The 11,810-nt window shown below is 47.7% G+C and overlaps 1 protein-coding gene across 1 annotated transcript in view; it reads right to left on the reverse strand.

Moving 5' to 3' along the window:
* Positions 1–11,810, reverse strand: part of LOC140902932 (IgGFc-binding protein-like) — a 61,042-nt gene that overhangs the window by 1,454 nt on the left and 47,778 nt on the right. Inside the window, exons 23-25 of the mRNA XM_073323514.1 lie at positions 5,055–5,625; positions 2,600–3,195; positions 131–701 (exon numbers count right to left, since the gene is read on the reverse strand). Of these exons, the coding sequence (XP_073179615.1) occupies positions 131–701; positions 2,600–3,195; positions 5,055–5,625 (1,738 nt within the window). The remainder of the gene's footprint in view (positions 1–130; positions 702–2,599; positions 3,196–5,054; positions 5,626–11,810) is intronic.

An 11,810-nucleotide genomic window follows, 5' to 3' on the forward strand; every position in this document is an offset into this window, starting at 1 on the left:
GTGAGATTGTTGGCTCCCACCCAGAAGACTTCCAGAAGAAGCCCAGAGGCCTGGAACAAGATGCCCAGTAACACTGACCCCCTCCCTTCCCCAGTGCGTCCCAGAGCTCCTACACTGTGGGTGCATTTACCGCAGAAGGAGGCGCTCCTCCAGGGCTGCATGGTGACCTTCGCCTCTTGGCAGGCCGTCACGTAGCTGTGGATGCTCTGGCACAGGACCTGTGCGTCCCCGTTTCCCAGGCACACATCGTACAGACAGTTGCTCTGATACACGCTGGGGCTGACCGTGCCATGGCAGGCCGCGAAGGGGCCGTTGGGGTCTGTGAGCAGCCCACAGTAGTTACGCCCTTTGAAGACGTCCTTCTTCTCTTCACAAACTGGACAGCTGTTTCCAGCACATCTGTCTGTACAGGATGCTCCTGGGATCTCGACTTCCCAAGCAGAGCCAAATGCTGCCACATCAGGGACTCTCCTCCCACTGGGGAGCAGGAACTCCTCATCCTGATGTCCATTGTAGTTCCCGCACAGGCCACACGTCTGGCCCTGGTAGGTCCCTGGGATGGTGACTCTGGCCTGGTAAACCAGGTCGTAGCTCACAGTGAGGCCAAAGTCAGTTTGCACCAGGACATTAGTGCCGTGTTGATATGCTCGGAGCTGCCCATTGACCATTATCACGGGGAGATTGTGGGATACTCCATCCACCTGGAAAAGACAGCACATTCCCCTATGAGCAGGTAGGATGGACACTGCATCGTGCGTAGGGGCTATGGACAAGTTTTGAGATTCAGTTCTCACTGACGCCATGGGTTAAATCCAGAATGACTCATGACTCCCGATTTCACTTTGCAATGGTTTGTCCTCACCTTCCAAGCTCTTGACATTGTCACCCTGGCCTACATTTCTGATCTCATCTCCCAGGCACCTCCCTCCCTCCTGATCCTCTCTCTCTATCTTCTCCAACTCCTCAACCCATGTTTGGCCTGCTCCTTCTCATGCCAACTCCTGGACTCAGAACAGTCTCCTACTTCTTCTCCATCTCCCACCCTTGGCCCCTGAAAACCCACTTCCCTGGTGACTCCTCCTTCCTTCCCCTCCCTCTCCTATCTCAAACAATTTCCTATGCATTGTGTTCAATTTGCCCCAAATTAGACTGCAGGCTTCACAGGGCACTATGCCATGGGACAGATTCTTCAACACAGAGGCCAACGGAGATATAATGGGGAGGAATTTTACCCCATGTTTGCAAAATGTGAGGTATGTGGATGGGGTTCACCAAATAATTAATACTCATAAATAGGGGTATAACCAACAAGGGAGGCAAAGATGGAGCTGAGCTGGAGGATGCTCATCTCACCCAAGAGATACTTTGACATAGCAGCATCCCTGAGTAGCACTTTCTACCATTTCTAGCTGGGTAGGAGACTCCATCCCATTCTGACAGAAGATGACCTGGCTTCAACCATTCACGGCTTTGTCGCTTCCCTGCTGGACTATATTGCAAGCTGGTATACCCGGGCATGAAGCATTCAGCACTTAGGAATATTCAAGTGCTACACAACTCTGCAGCATGCCTCCTCAGCAACACTGGCTGCTGTACACATTAAACCTGTCCTCCACTCCCTCCCCTGGCTTCCCATAGAACAAGGAATCCAGTTCAAGTTCTCAGTCCTTATCCCAAGGCGCTCAATGGCCTGGGACCAGGCTATCTAAAAGATGAATTAAACCCCCAGGTTGAAGACTGTGATTGTCAACTTTCTTCCATTAGCACAATGGAAATCACATCAATAAGGATAACCTTTGTCTCTGCCAGAGATAAAGCTTTATTAGGAGTTTGGTCCAAATCTGGGGAATGAACCGTCTCAGGAAGTAAGGACCCTCACTAATCTGGCCACCCTCCTTTCCAAGTGCAAGGTACGTTCTTAGACCACCTTTCTCCAACATATATATATGGCAACATGCGTATACATTTATCATTATAAAAAAATCCACAGCAAAACACCCCACTGCACACACATCTTTCCTGGGGAGAGGAGGAGAGAACAAACATGTGGTAGATGTTAGTCACGTTGCTTAATGTGTTTCTGGGAGGGGCTTAAATACCATGTGGATGAGCCTGGTATATGAACCTTGTAGCAGGGTGTCCTGCCCCTCAGTGGGCCTGGGGCCAGCCAACCCTTATTACTAAGGATTACTACTCAGGCACATCTGAGCAGGAATCATATGAGAAGAAGGAGAAGCATATAAGAGAAGCAGGAAGAAGCCAGGCTCCTGGTCCAGCAGAGAGAGTTGTCAGAGAGAAAGAGGGGAATAGAGAGGCTGCTGGCAGTGAGTAGGCTCCCACAGAGAAACCTGAAAGTAGGGGAGTGAGACGGCAGTCAGGCAATGCCTGGGAATGGCCAGATAAGGAAGTGAATGGCTGTATGTGAAAACTCCTATTTGAATGAGACCCTTGGGAGGGCTGTTGCTATTGGATTTGTAAAAGCCTTTTGTGAGTTGTTGAGGAGTCCAAGAGGGGAAGCGGAGGCAGGCCACATGCAGAAACCTCGGGCCACAAAGGGACACACAGAACAATCTAAATGAAGATCTGGAGAAGGACTTACCATGATGAGCCCCTGTTTCTTCTGCAGCAGGGTGAGTGTGATCCCATACACCTGGATGGATACCACCTTGGCCATGGAGACGTTCCTGCTGCCCCAGTCTTCTTTCTCTACACTGATAGTGAATGGTGTAAGGTGACTGGCATTGGCGCAGGTCTTGGCCAGGATGTAGGTGCAGGTGCCTTGAAAGTCAAAGGGGACCCCGTCGAAAGAGAGGTAGTGGGGATGGCCAGAGGCAGAACAGGTCGCAGATCCAAATGGGTGGCATTTCTGGATGCCGTCCACCACCCTGCATTGCTCACCAGTGCCGCAGGAGAATGCCTTACACACAACTTCCCCACCAGCCAGACACACGCACTGCTCCTCGCATGAAACGCTGGGGTGGAAGGTCTCCCCGGCCTGGTAGTAAAATCCCCTGTGGAGGCATCCGCACTGGGAAATGGGGATGCAGAGCTCACCACTGAGAACAAAGCCCTTGTCACACATGCAGCCTTCCGTACACTTGGTCGTGCATTGCACCGGGGCATAGAGGTTGCTGCATGTCAGATCGCAGCTGCTGCTGCAGAATTCATAGTGACTGTTCGGGGGACAGGACGGAGCTGTAATTAAAACAAAGAGTTAGCTCACATCGTGTGTTAGTAATGTGTAAAAAGGAACGTTACTAGAAGATGCAATTTCATTTAAACTCCTAATTTTCTATTTCCTTGGTTTGGTTAAATAATAAAAGGCACCACCTGTAATCCACGTTCAGGTCTGGTTAACTGGTTGTTCCAAACAAATCAGGCAGTGGGATACAGGTAATCTCTTTCCTAAAGCTAGGCTTCCAATTTGGACCAAGGTCAAGGTGTAGGGAGTGGAGGGCCCATGGACTGGGAGTGTTCTGCAGACCTTTTCACCAGTAGATTTTTGTTTTGAATACAGGTCAGTAGTGCCTAAAACTCATTCCCAGATGACGGTTTATGGGAGATGAGTTGGTGGGTTCCCAGACCAGTTCCTAGTGGACAGACATCTCAATTAGTGAGTCACCACCATGTACCAGAACTAATTATATCCCAGTATCAGCAGATAAACCAAGGACTAGATGGGCTATGAAGGGCACCACTACATCTTTAGCAAAGCTTTTGATACGGTCTCCCACAGTAGTCTTGCAAGGAAGTTAAAAAAAGTATGGATTGGCTGAATGGACGATAAGGTGGATAGAAAGCTGGCTAGATTGTTCGGCTTAACAGGTAGTGATCAATGGCTCCATGTCTAGTTGGCAGCCAGCATCAAGCTGAGTGCCCCAGGGGTCAGTCCTGGGGCCAGTTTTGTACAACATCTTTAATAATGATATGGATGATGGGATGAATTGCACCCTCAGCAAGTTCGCAGATGACACTAAGCTGTGCGGAGAGATAGATACGCTGGAGGGTAGGGAAAGGATCCAGAGTGACCTAGACAAATTGGAGGATTGGGCCAAAAGAAATCTGATGAGGTCCAACAAGGACAAGTGCAGAGTCCTGCACTTAGGACGGAAGAATCCCATGCACTGTTACAGGGTGGACCGACTGGTTAAGCAGCAGTTCTGCAGAAAAGGACCTGGGGATTACAGTAGATGAGAAGCTGGATATGAGTAAGCAGTGTGCGCTTGTTGCCAAGAAGAATGACGGCATACAGGGCTGCATTAGTAGGAGCATTGCCAGCAGATCGAGGGAAGTGATTATTCCCCTGTATTTGGCACTGGTGAGGCCACATCTGGAGTATTGCGTCCAGTTTGGGCCCCCCACTTCAGAGAAGATGTGGACAAATTGGAGCAAGTTCAGCGGAACTAAAATGATTAGGACGCTGGGCACATGACTTATGAGAAGAGGCTGAGGGAACTGAGCTTGTTTAGTCTGCAGAAGAGAAGAGTTAGGGGGGATTTGATAGCAGCCCTCAACTACCTGAAGGGGGGTTTCAAAGAGGATGGAGCTAGACTGTTCTCAGTGGTGGCAGATGACAGAACAAGGTCTCAAGTTGCAGTGGGGGAGGTACAGGTTGGATATTAGCAAACATTATTTCACTAGGAGGGTGGTGAAGCACTGGAATGGGTTTCCTAGGGAGGGGGTGGAATCTCCATCCTTAGAGATTTTTAAGGCCCAGCTTGACAAAGCCCTGGCTGGGATGATTTAGTTGGTGTTGGTCCTGCTTTGAGCAGGGGGTTGGACTAGATGACCTCCTGAGGTCTCTTCCAACCCTGATCTTCTATGATTCTATCTCTGGACAGCGCCTCTCTGGCCTGGGGTGCAGCACGTGGATAGGAGCGTGGTGAGGAGGCAGCTCCTAGGGCCCATGCCTGTGCTGTGCCCATACTTTGGGCTCCTGTGACCATGAAGAAATGTTCTACGTCACTTGATGAGCTCAGCATTTAAGCCAACATCTACCAGCCAACTTGGAACAGGGATCCCCATAGGGGCAGCAATGAGCACGGGGGACTCACAGCAGAATTTCGTCGTCCTCCAGGGATGCACCACAGCTCCAGCTTCCTGACATGCCTCGGAATAGCCAGCAAGGGCCTGGCAGACGTTATTCTCCCACCCACTGAGGACGCAATAGCCATACACGCAGTCTACGAAGTATCCATGGGGGTCCACTTTGCTGTGACATCCTCTGAAAGGGCCACTCTTGTGGAGGATGAGCCCACACTGCCCTCTGCTACCTCGTTGTTGTTTTTCAATAGCCTCTACACTTGCGCATGGGGGTATCGTTACTGCAGAGCATCCTGGGAGGTCGCCCACCTTCCAGCTCTGGCCAAAGCTGATGGGGCTTGGTGCCAGTGTGCCATCCTTCATGAGCATGTCATCGTCCCTGTCACTGTTGAAGTTGCCACACAGACCACACACGGCTCCCGCGTAGGTGACTGGCAGAGTGACTGTGGTGCGTCCTGACCACCCGGCATAGGTAACGGTGAGACCAAAGTCTGCCTGGATCACTGTGGCCCAGCCCTTTCTATACACAGTGATTTTCTTATCAATGAGGTTGAAGGGAAGATTCATCAGAAAACTGTTAATCTGTTAAAGCAAGACACATGAGATGTGAAACATCGCTCGCCTGTGGTAGAACCTCTCACCCCAGCACAGAGCTCTGGCCCATGATTACAACAATAATCCACCTCTGTTCAAATCTTCATCCAGTCCGGCCTGCTTCCTTCCCTACAGCTTGCCTGAATCCTAGCTCTAACCAGACTTGTATTTCCCTTGGCATTAGCTATTGCAGTTCCCTCCTCTCTGTCCCCCAGTGCTCCAGGTTCACACCTCTGCTGGATGCTATTGACACTGTGAAGGAGTGGTTTCAGAGTAACAGCCGTGTTAGTCTGTATTCGCAAAAAGAAAAGGAGTACTTGTGGCACCTTAGAGACTAACCAATTTATTTGAGCATAAGCTTTCGTGAGCTACAGCTCACTTCATCGGATGCATACTGTGGAAAGTTTAGAAGATCTTATTATATACACACAAAGCATGAAAAAAATATCTCCTCCCACCCCACTCTCCTGCTGGTAATAGCTTATCACCACTGACTTCCTGAGGAAACTTCAATCCATCGGTGATCTTCCTGATAACACCATCCTGGCCACTATGGATGTAGAAGCCCTCTACACCAACATTCCACACAAAGATGGACTACAAGCCGTCAGGAACACTATCCCCGATAATGTCACGGCTAACCTGGTGGCTGAACTTTGTGACTTTGTCCTTACCCATAACTACTTCACATTTGGGGACAATGTATACCTTCAGATCAGCGGCACTGCTATGGTTACCCGCATGGCCCCACAGTATGCCAACATTTTTATGGCTGATTTAGAACAACGCTTCCTCAGCTCTCGTCCCCTAAAGCCCCTACTCTACTTGCGCTATATTGATGACATCTTCATCATCTGGACCCATGGAAAAGAAGCCCTTGAGGAATTCCACCATGATTTCAACAATTTCCATCCCACCACCAACCTCAGCCTGGTCCAGTCCACACAAGAGATCCACTTCCTGGACACTACAGTACTAATAAACAATGGTCACATAAACACCACCCTATACCGGAAACCTACTGACCGCTATTCCTACCTGCATGCCTCCAGCTTTCACCCTGACCACACCACACGATCCATCGTCTACAGCCAAGCTCTGCGATACAACCGCATTTGCTCCAACCCCTCAGACAGAGACAAACACCTACAAGATCTCTGTCAAGCTTTCTTACAACTACAATACCCACCTGCGGAAGTAAAGAAACAGATTGATAGAGCCAGAAGAGTTCCCAGAAGTTACCTACTACAGGACAGGCCTAACAAAGAAAATAACAGAACGCCACTAGCCGTCACCTTCAGCCCCCAACTAAAACCCCTCCAACGCATTATTAAGGATCTACAACCTATCCTAAAGGATGACCCAACACTCTCACAAATCTTGGGAGACAGGCCAGTCCTTGCCTACAGACAGCCCCGCAACCTGAAGCAAATACTCACCAACAACCACATACCACACAACAGAACCACTAACCCAGGAACTTATCCTTGCAACAAAGCCCGTTGCCAATTGTGCCCACATATCTATTCAGGGGACACCATCACAGGGCCTAATCACATCAGCCACACTATCAGAGGCTCGTTCACCTGCACATCCACCAATGTGATATATGCCATCGTGTGCCAGCAATGCCCCTCTGCCATTTACATTGGTCAAACTGGACAGTCTCTACGTAAAAGAATAAATGGACACAAATCAGATGTCAAGAATTATAACATTCATAAACCAGTCAGAGAACACTTCAATCTCTCTGGTCACGCAATCACAGACATGAAGGTCGCTATCTTAAAACAAAAAAACTTCAAATCCAGACTCCAGCGAGAAACTGCTGAATTGGAATTCATTTGCAAATTGGATACTATTAATTTAGGCTTAAATAGAGACTGGGAGTGGCTAAGTCATTATGCAAGGTAGCCTATTTACCCTTGTTTTTTCCTACCCCCCCCCCAGATGTTCTGGTTTAACTTGGATTTAAACTTGAAGAGTGGTCAGTTTGGATGAGCTATTACCAGCAGGAGAGTGAGTTTGTGTGTGTGGTTTTTGGGAGGGGGGTGAGGGGGTGAGAGAACCTGGATTTGTGCAGGAAATGGCCCAACTTGATTATCATGCACATTGTGTAAAGAGTTGTCACTTTGGATGGGCTATCATCAGCAGGAGAGTGAATTTGTGTGGGGGGGTGGAGGGTGAGAAAACCTTGATTTGTGCTGGAAATGGCCCAACCTGATGATCATTTTAGATAAGCTATTACCAGCAGGACAGTGGGGTGGGAGGAGGTATTGTTTCATATTCTCTGTGTGTATATAAAGTCTGCTGCAGTTTCCACGGTATGCATCCGATGAAGTGAGCTGTAGCTCACGAAAGCTCATGCTCAAATAACTTGGTTAGTCTCTAAGGTGCCACAAGTACTCCTTTTCTTTTTATCTAAAGTGATCGCTCTCCTTACAATGTGTATGATAATCAAGTTGGGCCATTTCCAGCACAAATCCAGGTTTTCTCACACACACACACCCCACACACACAAACTCACTCTCCTGCTGGTAATAGCTTATCCAAAGTGACCACTCTCCTTACATTGTGTATGATAATCAAGGTGGGCCATTTCTAGCACAAATCCAGGGTTTAACAAGAACGTCTGGGGGAGGGGGGGTAGGAAAAAACAAGGGGAAATAGGCTACCTTGCATAATGACTCCCAGTCTCTATTCAAACCTAAGTTAATTGTATCCAATTTGCAAATGAATTCCAATTCAGCAGTTTCTCGCCGGAGTCTGGATTTGAAGTTTTTTTGTTGTAAAATAGCGACTTTCGTGTCTGTAATCGCGTGACCAGAGAGATTGAAGTGTTCTCCGACTGGTTTATGAATGTTATAATTCTTGACATCTGATTTGTGTCCATTTACTCTTTTACGTGGAGACTGTCCAATTTGACCAATGTACATGGCAGAGGGGCATTGCTGGCACACGATGGCATATATCACATTGGTGGATGTGCAGGTGAACGAGCCTCTGATAGTGTGGCTGATGTTATTAGGCCCTGTGGTGGTGTCCCATGAATAGATATGTGGGCACAGTTGGCAAGCCAGATGTCAAGAATTATAACATTCATAAACCAGTCGGAGAACACTTCAATCTCTCTGGTCACACGATTACAGACATGAAAGTCGCTATTTTACAACAAAAAAACTTCAAATCCAGACTTCCGAGAAACTGCTGAATTGGAATTCATTTGCAAATTGGATACAATTAACTTAGGCTTGAATAGAGACAGGGAGTGGCTTAGTCATTATGCAAGGTAGCCTATTTCCCCTTGTTTTTTCCTACCCCCCTCCTCAGATGTTCTTGTTAAACCCTGGATTTGTGCTGGAAATGGCCCACCTTGATTATCATACACAATGTAAGGAGAGTGGTCACTTTAGATAGGCTATTACCAGGAGGAGAGTGAGTTTGTGGGGTGTGTGTGTGAGAAAACCTGGATTTGTGCTGGAAATGGCCCAGCTTGATTATCATACACATTGTAAGGAGAGTGATCACTTTAGATAAGCTATTACCAGCAGGAGAGTGGGGTGGGAGGAGGTATTTTTTTCATGCTTTGTGTGTATATAATAAGATCTTCTAAACTTTCCACAGTATGCATCCGATGAAGTGAGCTGTAGCTCACGAAAGCTTATGCTCAAATAAATTGGTTAGTCTCTAAGGTGCCACAAGTACTCCTTTTCTTTTTGTGAAGGAATGCTCACCCCACACCTGCCCTTGAAAGGGTTAAGGTGGCTAGAAGGGCCAATTAACCATCTAAGATGTACCTGGAGGAGGAGCCAGGGAGCAATGAGAACTAACTAAAGGCTGAAGCTCACCTGAACAGGAACAGGTGGGCTGGTACTAACAAGGTAGCTGAGGGCAGAAGGGGGCTGCAAGGAGGAGGTCTTCAGTCACTCTCTGAGGCTAGGGAGAGAGGGGACTTGGCCAGGAGGGAAGGGTATACCCAGAGAAGGGTAGAGAAGGAGACTGACAGTGGCAATGTAGGAAGCAATCCAAGGAAACAGAAACAAGGCACGGGACAGGGTAGACTTTAGCTGCTGGTTTTAGGGTCCCTGGGCTGGAACCCAAAGATGAGGGTGAGCCCATGTTCCCCTACCAGCCACTGGGGATGTGGCGCCATTGAGGGGCAGTGAATTGGAAGACTGCCTGGGACAGTTGGTGACACTTGGTACACAAACCTCCCAGAAAGGAGAAACTACCGTGACCTAGCTGGAGGGCCAAGCCACAAGGACAGAGCCATCGTGTCTGGGTAGAGAGAGAGTGTCACAGAGTGAGCACTCACAGGAAGGGGCTTCAGAAAGGCAGAGCTAATTCCAAGTTGCGGCCACAAGGAGGTGCCGCATTGGGGATGAGAGCACTCTGTGAAAGTGTGGACACTTGTGGATGGGAAGGAAGAGGTAGATGTGGTATATCTTGAATTTAGTAAGGCTTTTGATACTGTCTCACATGACCTTCTCATAAAAAAAACTAGGGAAATACAGCCTAGATTGAGCTACTATAAGGTGGGTGCATAACTGATTGGAAAACCGTTCCCAGAGAATAGTTATCAGTGGATCACAGTCAAGCTGGAAGGGCATATCAAGGGAGATCCTGCAAGGATCAGTTTTGGGTCTGGTTCTACTCAATATCTTCACGAGTGGTTTAGATAATGGCATAGAACGTACACTTATAAAGTTTGTGGACAATACCAAGCTGGAAGGGATTGAAAGTGCTTTGGAGGATAGGATTAAAATTCAAAATGATCTGGACAAACTGCAGAAATGGTTTGAAGTAAATAGGATGAAATTCAATGAGGACAAATTACTCCTGGGAGAATTCTGTGCACCAAAAAATTAAAAATTCTGCACACAATGGTTGAAAATTCTGCAAAATTCTGCATATCTTATTTGTCAAAATAATACAATATAATCATGCCAGTTTCAATTATTTTGCAAAAAGAAAAGGTGTACTTGTGGCACCTTAGAGACTAACAAATTTATTTGAAGTGAGCTGTAGCGAAAGCTTATGCTCAAATAAATTGGTTAGTCTCTAAGGTGCCACAAGTCCTCCTTTTCTTTTTGCGAATACAGACTAACACGGCTGTTACTCTGAAACCTGTAAATTATTTTGGTAATTTATTTAAAAATATCTGACAGTAAGTATGTCTATAGCAATACAGATAAAAAAAAAAAGATTCTGGTAAATTGTTTTTTCACAAATAGATTCCTTACTAGGCATATTCATAGAGAACTTTGTGTAATTCATTTAAATTACAATACAGAACTGTATTTTCTGCACCTGTCAGAAGCAATGCAAAGGCTTGGGGGAGTCAGGGGTAACGGAGGACCTCAGGGAGAGAGAAGGAGCCTAGGAGTGAACTGGGAGGGTGTTAGTGGGAGGTTTTTCTTTGTGGGGGGTGAGATTGTTGGGAAGCCTCCCCCATGAAGACCCTGGATGATCCCAAGCCTCTCCCATTCAGTCAGGCATGTCTGCCCCTGTCCCCACACTCCTCATCCCCATGGGTCTCTGCAGCCCCCCTCCCACATCCCCAGGCTCAACACTGTCACTCAACTAGCTCCTGAGCCCACGCTCCAGTCTGTCTCCCCCACAAGTCATAGAATCATAGAATATCAGGGTTGGAAGGGACCTCAGGAGGTCATCTACTCCAACCCCCTGCTCAAAGCAGGACCAATCCCCAATTTTTGCCCCAGATCCCTAAATGGCCCCCTCAAGGATTGAACTCATGACCATGGGTTTAGCAGACCAATGCTCAAGACACTGAGCTATCCCTCCCCCTCCCCCACATTCTGAACCCCAGTCTGTGACCTGCCCCAGCAGCCCTGTGTGCCCCCACTCTGTCCTAAATTGGCTCCACGGGCAAGGTGCTGCTCATGGGACAATTCTGAAGCACTAGGCTTAGAATTTAGTATTTTCCTGCATAAAATACATTTGTTTTGGTGCCACAGCATCCTCTGGTGGGCAAAAGGCAGAAGTGCAGCACTTCTGCGGCAAAATGTTTTTTATGTGGGAAAATACAAAATTATGTGAGACAGATGAATTCTGCACATCTGCAGATGTGCAGAATTTCCCAAGGAGTAACAAATGCAAAGTGTTCCATCTAGGAAAGAACAATCAGTTGCACACATAGAAAATGGGAAATG

The sequence above is a fragment of the Lepidochelys kempii genome, chromosome 24 (genome assembly GCF_965140265.1).
Source record: "Lepidochelys kempii isolate rLepKem1 chromosome 24, rLepKem1.hap2, whole genome shotgun sequence".
NCBI lineage: Eukaryota > Metazoa > Chordata > Testudines > Cheloniidae > Lepidochelys > Lepidochelys kempii.